The sequence below is a fragment of the Corapipo altera genome, unplaced genomic scaffold (assembly GCF_003945725.1).
Source record: "Corapipo altera isolate COAL_440 unplaced genomic scaffold, ASM394572v1 47, whole genome shotgun sequence".
Taxonomy (NCBI): Eukaryota; Metazoa; Chordata; class Aves; order Passeriformes; family Pipridae; genus Corapipo; species Corapipo altera.
Genome location: NW_020884897.1, coordinates 10,173,344 through 10,187,590, shown reverse-complemented (window position 1 = coordinate 10,187,590; position 14,247 = coordinate 10,173,344). Strand labels below are relative to the sequence as shown.

The 14,247-nt window shown below is 42.4% G+C and overlaps 1 protein-coding gene across 1 annotated transcript in view; it reads right to left on the bottom strand.

The window, feature by feature from the left end:
• RHEB (Ras homolog, mTORC1 binding) overlaps positions 1-12,563 on the bottom strand; it is a 37,048-nt gene extending 24,485 nt beyond the window's left edge. Inside the window, exons 1-2 of the mRNA XM_027648426.1 lie at positions 12,545-12,563; positions 11,191-11,290 (exon numbers count right to left, since the gene is read on the bottom strand). Of these exons, the coding sequence (XP_027504227.1) occupies positions 11,191-11,290; positions 12,545-12,563 (119 nt within the window). The remainder of the gene's footprint in view (positions 1-11,190; positions 11,291-12,544) is intronic.
• Between the last annotated feature and the right edge of the window lie 1,684 nt (positions 12,564-14,247).

Genomic DNA, 14,247 nt, shown 5'->3' with positions numbered 1-14,247 from the left:
TACTGACTCTGCCTCTCCCTGGACGTAGAGGACAGAAGGGAAGGGCTGTGTGGAATGTGTTTTACGAGTGTTTAGAATACAAGTCCCAGGTGGCTGAAAGCTCAAGTTGTCCAGAAGTACCCAAAGTGTATTTGCATACACAATTCATTGTTTACGGTATTATGTGAGAGTGGTAAAAGAAAAGTTTTCCACTGTCAAAACAGAAAAGGAGCAGGTTTTCAGACAGAAAGCCAGTTCAAAAAATAAAGCTGTCGCGTTTCTGTTCACACCAGACCACTCGCACCATGAAGCAGAACGTCCCATAAACACTCTGTGCAATCACAGCACATCAGTTTCAAATGCCATTGCAACTGTCAAGGCAAAACAACTGCCAAATTGAGTTTTACTCATCTTTTTACTACTTGGACAAGAGCTGTAGTATGTAATCTAGCCTTAAAATTCAAGCTTTACAACACCAGGCAATTTACCAAGCAGATGAGTAACTGAGCATGGGTGGGCTCAGGAACAGCTGCCTCCCTACAGAGGCCGTGCCCCTACTCTGCTGCACCACCACCTGCCCGCTGTCCCTGTCCCACATCCTCATTCTCCTTGCAACAGGCAGAGGGAAAGCCCAGATTCAATTCTCATCGGCAGCCAACTTCCCCCCAAACCCAGGAGACCAAAATGATGCAACCAGCCAGCGAGCAAGTCAAACAACAGCTCCACAAGCACAGCATTGTGCAAGCTCAGATGTGCAGCTGCCCTCGGACGTGGCATCGCACGCTGACGGCCACCGGCAGCACAGCCCAGTTTATCTCAACAGGAAAAATTTCTCAATAACCCAAAACCCTCCACACAAGCCACCAGCAAACAGTTTGTGGGGGTCAAGAACAACAGCTACCTAAGAGCTGCAATTCTCTGCTCTGTTGGTGTGGTAGATGCAGAGTTTCTTTAACTCATCTTTTTCTACTAAAATGCTCGCTTGTGTAGTTTGTATAATCATTAAACACGTAACAATTGGCAGCATCTAATTTGCTCCTACCACAAGCCTAGCACCTTGCCTGAGTTAGCCTCCAGACTAACTTAGCAACTAGACTTACCTAGTAAGTCTTCTAGGTCTATTCAGTCTTACCTACAAAACAAACTGGTTCAACAAAACAAAAGCATTTGACGAAATGAAATGTTGTCCGTCACATCAGATTAGGTAAATCTGTCTGCGTACTCAACCTGCAATATCTCACACACAGCTACACTCAACCCACTACACTGCACAGAGATGGAGTTTTCATACTGAAAAATACACTTGATTTAACTTGAACATTGGGATCTTTATCTTCTTTAATGCACAATACCAAGACAAACAAAATGGAGACACCGTCATTCCCACAGCACAGACTATTCATCCTCAGAGCATAGAAGGGGACTGAACAACTTCTTGGAGCTGATGGAGGTTAACTGGGTAGGACAGAGAATTACAGCATCCCTCTTCAACAAAGATCTTCTCACAAGATAGCAGAGGATCTCAGAACCCATCACTAGCTCATCATTCATCTCAGGCCGCATCGTTAGCAACTTTCTATGGTTAATTAAGATTTCCTCCCCCCAGGTGCTAATTATGGCTTTGTAGTTGCTATTTTGCTGATCATTGCTATGTAGCTTGGTGAATTATTCTAATGACTATAAAAATGATACATCTGGGTCAATAAAGAATTCTGTTTCTAAACCTCTGGAGACAGCAATACAATGAGCAGTTTGTGTTTTACTCAGATGTAACTTAATTCTACTATTAGACTTTTAATCATGAGGAATTATCACATACAAACATAACTACTTTGAGTTGTAGTTTTATTTTTGTAGCAATTTCCTTGTGATATCAACATTATGATACCAGGATTAAAAAATTATTTTCTGATGCTTACAGACAAAACTCTTGTTGGCACACAGAGCTCAATTCCTGCACTTGCTCACATGATACAAATGCTTGATTTGCAACAGAGAGTGGTGGCTCTCCTCTCCCAACATGCTGTCAGCTTTCCAGAGGTCAGACTAAAGGTTATAATCCTGTAAGAGCTAAAGTCTGAGGACCTAAATGAGGCATCTTTTGGTAACTTGATGAGGGACCTCAAACATAGAAGAGCCCTTCCTAACAAACCAAACAGCAGATCAACATTTCAACACAAGCTCTTTTTCAACTTCTGTGGCACTCTGTCCTATTGCTAGACTGTTTCCTGCCTTCTCCTGATCTATTGTTATATCAGGATATAAGGAAATAAATATGGCAGTCTACAGCATGGTTTTCTAGCAAGAACTATTTCTGCTGTAAAAGAAGAGCTTCCCATGATGATCTGTAACACCAAAAGCACGAGCCTGCATGGAGATACTCATCTCCCTTCCTTCTGCATTGCACAATTTTCCTGAGGTTTATCAAAGGTATTCCTCTGCAAGCCAGAAGAAATCTGAGAGCAGTCATTTAGAAACAAAGCCAGATGGCTTCCTTTATTTTCTTCAGATTTCAAAGCAGTTGGTCAAACTCACAAACATATTTGCAGGACCTTGCTAGGGTTGGCAGCAATGAGCCTTCGAAACACAAGCCAAGAATCCTGATGCTATCTAGATCATGCTTTCTGTAAGGAAAGCCAGAAGAGAGTATGTGCTTTATTCCCTGATATTTAACAGCAGGCTCACTCCATCCTACACTAGTGCTCATCTCTCAGTGTTGAGTTACACTTTTGTTGCAACGTATTAGACGTCCAAGCAAGTATGTGGAGAAAAATTCCATTGCTTTCCTGCAACAGCTCAGTTTTGCTTTCATTTAAGTCAGTAACCTCAGTAAAGGACTGTCAGAGTAAATGTTTTAGTTATTTTAGCACATAGTCCAGTTACCTCTGCTTGTCATCCTTGCTGGCAGAAAAACAGAGGGGGCCACTTTGCCTGCTACTTCCCTTTAAATGAGATAAACCAATTTTAATTCCACATGTCAAAGATGAAAAAGCTGTTACAAAGCTTAAAAAGAAAAATATCCAGAAAACTTCTGTGCCACACATCTCACCTGGCCATGGAATACACACATACATGGCTGCATCCAAGAAGTTTTAAATAGATCGGAGGAACTGCATCCTGGTGTTTCCTAACTACAAAGGAAATTCAGAGACTCATACCCCAGACAGTCAACCTAGATCTTCTCAGATAAATACCACCCTCTGTACTCCCTTCAGACTTCCTGCAGAAACTGTGCATCCCTGCAGCACCTTCCCACCTCCCTCCCCACAGGACTAGGCCTAAAATATTTCAGGCAGCAGCAGAAATTCAATGGCATCAGTAGCCAGGTGGTGAGCAACTGCATTGTGCATCACTTGTATATTCTTTTATCGTTATTATTTGCCTTTCCTTTTCTGTCCTATTAAACTGTCTTTATCTAAACTCAAGAATTTTACCTTTTTCCCTGATTCTGTGCCCCATCCCATTTGGGGGAGTGAGTGAATAGTTGTGTGGTGTTTAGCTGCTCACTGGGTTAAACCTCAACAGCTTCTAAAGGGAAGCTTATTAAGCTAAAGATCAGATCCTACCATTTCAGTTTATGACACACTTCTAGGGAAAGAGCCTGAACTTTGTACTGATTTTCCCTCTGAAGAGGCAAAATTCAACTTGTACCTCTGGGTAGAAGCCAAGTCCTTCCTCCCTGTACACACACTTCAAGCAGCTCATTAGGTGTTTGAATAAACTTGACCTTTCCTTGGATCAGCTGGTATGTACAACATGAAATGTCTTTGAAAGACACTTTTAGAAACAGTCATGGTTTCATCATTAAATCAGTTTTAAATGCTATGTCATTGGAAATAAAAATGTGTCTCTCTTGCTTTAATGCATTCCATGCATTCCCCTTTTCAACCTTCAAGATTTTACTTTCCACGCAAGGCAACAAACACCCAACTTTCAGTCAATTTTTTCTTGCCACTAAAGATTGCTGGGATGTACAACTTCAGTTACCTTTCTGCAAGACAGAAGTGTCAGGACTAGCAGGGTTTAAGCGATCTTTCCAGCTGCATTCACCAGCACCAGCTCTCCATCCAGCACAGACACTGCATGCTACACTTCCCATTTCCATTAGAAAACAGGATAAACTCTTCCCTCTGCAAATCTCACACCAGTAAGAGAAACAGAACCCTTACCTAGATGAAAGACCTCATTCTTTCAGTGGATCAGTGCTGTTCCACTGAAATGCAGGTCTTCCCTAAGAATATTCCCTGAGAAGGACCTTTATGGGGACTGGAGTCATAGGATGCCCTGTTGCCAACACTGTGGCCACCATAACTCCGTGCTTACAACCACCACCAAGCAGAGGGTTAAGTTTCTGAAAATGTCAGTAAAACTTTCATAGCATCATTTAAAAAGAGAAGTTTGGGAACGTGATCCTGAGCATATTGTAACATTGAGTAACCAAAAGCAGCTGAAATGTGTGAGGAATAGACCATCTTGCCAGTACTACTGGACTGCACATGACCACAGGGCCTTAGGATCTGTTTGGAACTGTAAGAACAATATTAAGAAATGTATTCCTCTCTTCTTTGTTGTAAGATGACAGAAGGTAAGTGCCTGACAAAATCCTGACAAGACAGTAATAGTAATATTCCCTCTCTTGGTAACATCATCCAAGCAAATAATGTGATATATATCCAGCAACTGTAGCCAAGTAGTTTCAGCCTTACTCTGAAGAGAAATCCACAGAGCTCTCCACCAACCTGTAGTAAAGGTGGAACACACTATAGATTTGTTCCAACAGGGGCAGGCTACTTTTACAACACACTGTACAAATACATGAATCAAACTGCATAATAATCACTAGAAGATCTTGACCACAGAAGGCAGCTCCACCCTGCAGCAGTATGTGTGACTATGAGGTGGTCAGTCAGCGTAACAGGGTTCAGCAGACTTTGGATGATCACTGGTGACACAAAGTCAACGAATGCCAGCAACACACGTGGCACCCAAAAACTGACACTCCTGGAAAGCATGTGGCTCCCAGCATCCAATATCAGCACACAGACTATCCACTTGCCATGACCTGCACTGCTGGAAGTCCCCAAAGCTGCACAAAGCATCAGGTACTGCAGTACCAACTCTGACAACACCAACAGATCTTAGCACAAAACAGGGAAGGTGGTCCTTAGGGATACCGACAAAGATTCACACTGAATCCCTCTTATACCCGTGGAGCAGGACATGGTCAACTCCACCACATCTCTGTCAACAAATGCACTGACAGACACTGAGGCAGCCTTAATAAGTTGAGCCTTGACCACTTCTTCTGTGCTAGACCAATGCTGCTGTGGATCTAGACATAATCATAAAACCAGTGTGCCTGAACTGCTCCTTCCTCTACCAAAACTGTCTGTCTCCCCACCACCAGGCTCAGATCAACTTTTGTTGCTACTATTGTCTCTTTCTGTTTCAACTCTAGATCTTTGAATTAACTGTACAGACATCTTCCATGTTACTTCTGTTTTAGCATGTGAAGTCCCTCCCCTATATTAATCAGGGTGGAGTAAAGCCACTATCTCTTAAATGCCATCCTCATACCCTTGCCCTTTATCCAGCTGGAGTTAGTCATTAACCCCTCCCCACTAACGTTGGCTGCAAGACTTCTGCATTTACACACTTGCCTGATCGACCCAAGAGTAGCCTCTGAATACAGAGGACAATCTGTTAACAGTATGGAAGGGTCAAAGTAATAATATACCAAAATAACAGCATGACAGATAAGGGTAAAACACCAGGGGGGAAAAAAAAAAAAAAAGGACTCTGAGGTAAGAACAACACCATGCTGAATAGCAAAAGAATCATTAGAGCCCCCAACCTTGGGAAAAGCGAAGGGAATTTAAGCCAAAGATCTGTCAGACATGACATGATATAGTTGATTTTGCCGTAGGGCAAAGAAGGTATAATAGGTAACCCCTGTTTGCTATGTTGTACTATCAAGTTCTTGCCTGTCTCAACAGCCAGCTGGCTTTCCTATCTTCCTAACCAGCACGTATCCATCTGGTGGCTCACAAGGTACTTCACATTAAGCGTTTTTGGGCAAGATTCATACTTTTCACTTAAAAGTACTCTCACTTTTTATACTGTCTAGTACAAAAACGTCACAATACAGAGCTCTGACCTTTTCAGGGAAGAACAAAACCAGGAAAAACACAGAACTGAAATTCTGTGAAAATTGAAAAAAAAATCACCACCCCATCTCACTCCCACCCTCCCCCGAGCACCTGAAGTCAGCCCAGGGGTATAACTGAGGATGACATTTGTGACCTGACATTAAACTCATTTTTCCAGTTTGACTCTCTTTCACAAGTCAAGTGTCTTCCAGCCAGTCCAGCTCCAGTACCTGAGGAAGCACTTGCCAAAAGAAGCTGGATTGTTCCCTCCCCAGCACCCCACCAGCACACCCATGCAGCTTGGACAACGAGTGAGCTACATTTTAAGGCAACTTAATTTCAGATCATCCTTCAGGAGACAGAGCAGTACACTGTATTTATCTGCTGTAGAGGTGTCTGCACAGCAACCCAACAGTTCTGCAACTGTCATTTTATCTCATCCTCTATCCTACCCCCACACTTGGGGATAAAAGCGTGCAAGTGAGGAAGGACAAGCAGAGAAATGGTTTAGGTGTCCTAAGACTCCTTGATACACTCTGTATAAGGAACATGATTTTGAAGCATTCCGACAACTTATTCGTCCCTGCCTTACTGTTCAGAAAACCTTGAATTACCTTACATTTGAACCACTTTTAGACTTCGGTTTAGCAACCACAGAAGGTTTATAAAGAATCTTGACAACTTTCTTCTCAAAACGTGACAAAAAAAGTAAAGCCAGCACTTATTCACCAAATGAAGCAAGCACCTATTGGAAACAGCCATTTCCAAGAAAGCAGTGCAGAAGGTGGTACTTTAGCAAACTAAGAAACACGGTGCTTGTTTATATGTACCTTGCAAAGCAGAAACTTCCAGTTCTAATTAAAAAAAAAATGCTAATTTTGAAACAGATTTCAAACACCAAAAATTTGTTATTGATGGAATAACAAGCCTTAAAGCAAAATACACTTTACTGCATTAATGTCAAGTGCTTGATTGTTTTGACAGTTTGTGGGACAGATTTAATAAGAGTTTTCCTACATATTATGCATCCCAGCTCTTTTGCATACAGCACGAGTACCTTTAAAGGAGGTCATACATATTGAATGAAGTTTTGGCAATACAATCTGACAAGTTGTTGAAGCTAGACAGATGTATCCCACTAACTCCGGAGACAATGTTGTCAAGAGACACTTTCATATCCTAATTTCGTATTACACTTGAACATGTTCACACCCACACACTGAAGACCACTTATGTATTCTCTCTTTTCCCCAAATTAAAATTAATTTAACTCAATACTCCACAAAATACAAAAAGTAACCAGCTAAGATTTGATATGCATGCTCCTCTGGTTCCTGTAATTTAAATTACCGAAGAACACTGACAACCATCCCAGAAATACTCACCCCCTCAATCTTTAAGACTTCAGTGCAATATTAAAAAAGCATGTTGAATGAAAAATTTGCTGTTTAAAGGATAATCTATCAGGGAATTGTGATTTCTTCAAGTGATATCTGTTTTATACAGAAGAACCAGAACTAGTCACACATTAGGATCTTTCATTCCTTAAAAGCCCTTCAAAAATCATTCACTTAGTCTTATGCCTCATAAGCTTTGGCCATTATTCACAAACTCTTGATGATTTCATCCAAATCAAACTGGTATACATTTCCTCCTCGTGTTCTAGTTTCAAGTTCTCTAATTCATGTAAGAAGTCCCATAAGAAATTCCATGTAACTTCCCTTTTGCAGGAGCCCCCAAGCCTCAAGCTATTTTTTGCTTGTCCTGTCTTCATCTTGACTGGTACATTGTGCTTGATAATCCAAAACCTGCACTTTGAGAACCTGTATCATCTGTTTACACCACTACCTTTTTCACCATTGTCTCATCCCACATCCTTTATACCTTTATACTTCAAATGTACGTGTCCAGCATGGCAAACTGAGGAAGAACCAGAGCATCTAAACAATTAAGTAGCTGAGTCATCTTTGTGCTGCAACAGTGTTGATAAACACAACGAAAGGAGGGTCAACCAGGTTGAGGAATCAACTGGTATTTTGAGGAAACATAATTTGTAGGGTATCCTACAAATTGATAACCACTGATAACCACAATGAAAAGCAACAGAGCCCTGAGATTTGTTTCCTCTGGTTTTCCAAGCAGGAAGGCAATCAGTGACTCTGAATACCTTGCACTTTGTACAGGCTGCAGCACAATGGGGGTCGGCCTCTTCTCCTGAAAAACAGGCAAAAGAGAAACCAGCCCCAAGTTGTGCCAGGGGAGGTTTTGATTGGATATTAGGAAAAATTTCTTCACGGAAAGGGTTGTCAAGCATTGGCACAGCTTGCCCAGGGAAGCAGTTGAGTCACCATCCCTGGAGGTATTTAAAAGCTGAATAGATGTGGCACTGAGGGACATGGTTTAGTGGTGGGCTTGGCAGTGGTGGGTTAACAGCTGGACTCGATCTCAGAGGTCTTTTCCAAACTAAACAATTCCATGAGTGTAGTGTGGAGCTCTGCCTTTGATCCACTGAAACGTTTTTGCTACCGAGTGTTTCCAGATAATTCAAGATCAGATCACTTGAGGCATCATCTGAATTTGAAGACTTTCAGAAGGCTTTCAGAAGACAGTTTAGAATTACCCCCAGTCAAACATTTGACTTTTCCTTGATTTCACATGGAACAATTAGATTTAACTACAGAAGGTTATTTAAACAAGGACCTTGAAAATCTTGATTTCTTCAGAGCTCCCTCACGCACGTTTCAGCACCTGCACAAGGCCATCTTTTTCCACCAGGAGAACAACTCCAGTTCAGAAGGCCCGTTGTGGAAAGTTTACAAAAAAGCTTATCTGGGCTGGCAGAGGAAAACATTTACAGATGTGATTTCATAACACGTCTGACAGAAGAAAAGTCTGCTTGGCCACAAAGAACCTACTCCACCCTGCCCCAAACAGCCCCTGCTCCTGCCCCATTCTCTCTGTCAGGGCTGCACTTGCAGAGCTGACCAGCTGAAGGATACAAAAAACTTCCCTTCTGGTTGCTTTACTTTTCAAGGAAAATTCCCTGAGCTGGTTGTCAGGCTTCCATCATGCCAGTGCACCTGGGTAGGAACAGGAAGGTCCAACTTCCAGCCACTGCAGGATTAGCTCAACTTGGACCAGGGGATACCCCACCCTACACAGTTCATTTGCATCTGCCTTAATTACATGGCAATTAAGCAAGAAAGTGGATGGGATGTTTCTGAGAAAAGCTGCACCTGAAAGCCTGTTTCAATACTTTGTTCAAAAACTGCCTCAGTTTACTTTGTTAAAAGTTCAATACAAATAACTTTCCCCCCCAAAAAAACCCAATTCGGCATATTTGAGAAATACTTCATATTTCTCAAAAAGGAAATACAACCTGTAATGGTCCATATTCATGTCTTTGGTAAACTTAATAACCTGAGATCGTCTGCTAGGCAACATATAACATGGATTTTCGCCACATTCTTCCCTCTTCCTCCCATCCCATATACCCTCATTAACAGAGCATCTGCCATCAGTGTGCAAGAATCACACTGGAATGCAAATGTCCTGAGACAAATTTTAAGCAACAACCATCCCCCAAACTCAGGAAGCACATTTTCGTTTCTCACATTATCAAATTCACAACAAATCCGCCATTCGCTTCAAATACAGACCTTTGGAAAACAAAAGGGAACCTCTCAGATCCTAAAGGAGACAAATTCACGGCTGACAAGGGCTGCTTCATGTTTTTATGCACCGTGCTTCATGTCTGCAGCTTCTGATCTGGGATAAATCGACATGACACCAAGCAATTTTGAGTCATGCAGGATTCGCAGAGCTCGAGTGCATTATGAACATCCCACAGAGAAGCTGTTTCGGTTTTGGATTGAATACACAATTAAATAGAGCGGTTCTTAAAATACGCCCTTGAATGTCACCTTCAGGAGAGCTACAGGAAGTTAATTATAATGGGCATTTATCACTTTTTAGCCTGCTCTTCTAATCCCGAGTGCGTGGTCATGCTGAGTTTCCGCAGCAGTGTGCCTGCAGAGGAGGTTGGCTGAGCCAGAACCTACACTTAAGGCAGTGTAGTAGCTCTAAAGGAAGAGCTTCAACTTTATATAGCTTATAAATTACAGGGTCTACGTTTCATTTGGTTTTTCCTGTCGATGTTAACTCCCGAATTGAGTAATCAAATACCAAACCGCCCAAACATACAAGCAAAACATACGAGTGTTGCCACTGAGAGATCAGAGTAGGCAATTTAAGAGTTAATCCTGGAGCAGTGTCCTCAAATAACCCTACGGTGGCTTGATATTACAGCTGAACATGCTGCCTCTAGTGCTTCCAGCTACTGCTATCAAACGCTCTGTAGCAACTTTCCCTGCTGTAGCCACTATCGCAGCCACTAGCACCGAAATGCAATTAAAGCTGGCATTTCCAGCCTCAGCCCAGTCCCCTGGGAGCTGCAACCTTTCCTCCTTGCAGCATTGCCGCACCCGGGCAGAGCCAAAGCGGCCCTGACGAGGGAAGGGCTGCGGAAATCATCCTGGCACTCATTAGGGACTCGGCAAAATTCTAACCTCAGGTACCAGCTGGCTCCTGAGCCCTCAATTTTCCCGTTAAACCTCAGGCCTGCCAATGCTGTGGACACAACCACTCGTGCAAACCAATTGTGTAAATTACAGCACCACGGCGGCAATTCCTCAGTTCCCCCTCTGTTGACATTTACACGGGCAATTTATCGCCTGCTAAAATTACCACTTCCCCCCCTCCAATACCAAAGGGATCCCTCCCTCCTCAGGGCGGAACGCTGCTGTGAGAACAGATGCCATCTTTCAGGCACGGAAAGCAGAGACTCAACTCCATTTTACATTGCAAACCTCCTGATATGCAAATAACTCATGTTTTCAATGCTGATAACTATGTTTTGTCCCAACAATTATTTTTACTATTTACAGCTCCATATTAAAAGTGCTGCTTTTTGTGCCCTTCTTGCTTTCAGACAAGGAGGAGGGAGTAGAGGCATTTCTTAGCTTAATGTAACTACCTGGGAGCCTTTCCATTCAAATCTAACCTTGACAGATCATTTTGTTCCATCATGGGTTTTTTTGATGTCTGCATGCCGCAGTCACGGCCCGTGACTACATCTGCCTGCAGCATGGACTGCTCTCCACCTACACACAAAAAAAGGTGATTTATTTAGGTGGGGAAGAAAATAGGTAAGTCCCCTATTATTAACTGGGTTTTCCCCTCAGAGCTGTAAACTGCCCAGGAGAGCATTGTCAGACAGCCAGTTCAGACGTTTACAATTCTGTGAGTACATCTGTAACACCAGCAGCACATGAACAGCAAAAAAGGAAATCAGGCTGAGATAGTGAGCTATGACTGAAGCTGCTAATCCAAACAACACCTCCCTGGTTATCTTAAATTCATCAGTTCAATATAGTACAAAGAGCCCCAGTAATAAAGTACTTTACAAGATGATCTAAGAAACCTCTTCTTTCATACAGCCATTTGTGGTCTGAATTTGCATATTTGTTCTATAAACAGAAAAAGACTGAAACTGAGCACAAAGCATTTTCGACAACTCTACGCTGCTTTTTGGAGTGATTGTTACCCTGAAAAGATGTGGAAAATCTTGGTCTTGCTTGATTTAGTTCCATGAAAATCCATTATTTCAAATTATATCTGGGATATATCAAAGTCAAGTTCCTCTGCTGTGAGACTATCAGATTTTGGGATGAAATCCATCTGATTTCTACTCAGAACCTTGCTGAGACAGGCACACTCACATAATGGAATTTAACTTTCTTAGACCATTTTAAGCCCGAGCAAAACCCAACCGATACATTCTTGTGTGATTTTGTCTAGCATCAAGCCACAACCTGTACGTTACATCCACAGATCATTGGTCTTCCTCACCAGAAAACAAGTCCTGAAGCTCCTGGCAAATACTCTTGGTCTGCATCTCAGAAAGTATGACAGCCTGGGAATTCATAAGGCTTCCACTGTGATCTCTCCCATCAGCAAAGAATACGAGTTTCTCATATGAAAGGCTTGATGGTGGTGTTGAAAGATAGAGGGAGTGTATTCAAACAAGCAGGCTCCTGAATTTTCTATTCCGAGAACTATTATACCAGAATACCACTCCCAGCCTCTAGTTTACCTGACAACAGCACTGGGACAGGATTAAAATTTAATGTAAGTGGAAGAAACAAGGGCTTAGCAGAGAGCCAGGACAAGAGTCAGGCCCCATTTCACACATCCCCGTGGAGGATGTGCCCGTCCATCACCGAACACACTCGCAACCTGAGAGAGCCACAGAATCCTTGAATCACCAACTGTAGGAACAGCTCACTGCCTGAAATATGTCATCAAAACCCAGCTACTTCTACAGGTAACAGAGAGGCACAGGGAAAAACCCTCACCATTTTCTGAGAGCTCCATCTCAAACAATGTAATTACAAGGGAAGAACCCCAACTTCACAGAGGTCCCACCTACAAAACTGTAAACATTTTACAGCTTTGCCATGGTTAGCCTCCCTCACTTCAGGGTCAAGATTAATGTTAATAGCAAAACAATGCAGCTCCATAATTATAAAAGGAAATTTAGAAAGCAGTTCCTTCCAGTACTTCAGATTCAGGAATTATTCCCCACCTTAATGAATGTTAGCTCTATACAGTGTTGCATTTCCCCCAAAAGAAATGCTCTTCCTTTTCTACCACCCAAAAACCCGTCCTAACACAAGATTAGATCCTCTCTTACCCAGGGTTCAAGTAATATTCCTGCCATCACAATACATATAAAAAGCTTCCCCTAAGCAAAAATAAGTCCTCATCCTCCTAGACTTTAGGAGGCATAATCGGGCAAGTAGAGGACTCAGCCTAAATCTCACAGTTTAACTTACTTGCTTTTCTACCAGCTTTACAAGATGGAAGTAAAACCCCAATGACTCATTTCTACTGCCTGAACTTTTACATAACTATTTGCCTAGAAATGTAATGCTCCCGTATTTAAGAGGAGCAACTTCGCCATTTTAAAGTGAGAAATTTCTACCTAAGATGTAACACAGAATTGTCAAGGACAATGAAAGGAAAATTCCAGTAAAACAGATTTTTTGCCGCCCCCTTTAATTCTATGTTCATACGACTTGTAGATGTCTTAATGAAACTGCTCTTGTCCCATCAAGCCTAATTCTGTACTAGTGCCAGAACACTTTATTTGAAGATATTCAGCAGTAAGTTGTAATAGCTTCTTGCCCATCTTTTCCATGCGAGTACTATTGCTCACATCACCTGCAAGACTAAAAACATGATACTATTCCTCTGTGTTTCCTCAAGTGATCACACACCCTACTACCATCTGATTTTTTGACTGCTGGTTGTCAATGTCAACACATGAAGGACCAAAGCTCAACAGTACATGCTGGCCCCCACCACAGACTTCCAAAGGACAGAATTTCAAGCATTCTCCCTTCTCACTTACACTGCCCACTGCTTGTTCCCACCAGGGCTCAAAGAAAAAGAGAAGACGTAACACACCTTACAGTGAACAGACCACAGCAAGTGATGTCACACAGACTATGCAAACGGATCGATCTACTACTCACTGTTCTGCTTAAGGACTGGACAAACTCATCATTAAAACAACCTGTTTCAAAGTCAGGCTGCAGTTATGCACAAAATCCAAGACAGAGCTCCACTTAGTTAGCCTGGTGTTTTAAATCTTTCTAAAAAGCCTTTTTATAAGGGTTCTTTCTGCCAAGTGCATAACACGAGACAGAAAACTGAGTTAGTCACTACCTAAACGTAAAAACCCCTTTCACAGCAGCACAGTATCTGTAGCATCTCCCTTTTTTTCTCCCAGCCGCACATTATCTTCTACATCGATCTTAGGCTTTTAAGTTTGATTGATTAGGCTAGATGGCTGTAGTACGGGCTTGTTTCAGCATTCGGGTTTCTTAAAGCAGAGGGGAACATCTGAAACCGTTCTCCATCAAAGACAGCGAACGCAGGAGGCAAAAGGATTACACGTATGGGACAAAACCCCCTATCAGCTACTATAGGCTGATGCTGGAGGGTTCCAGGGTGTTCCTCGGTGGATCATCCCGTGCTGGATTGTGCCAGCAGC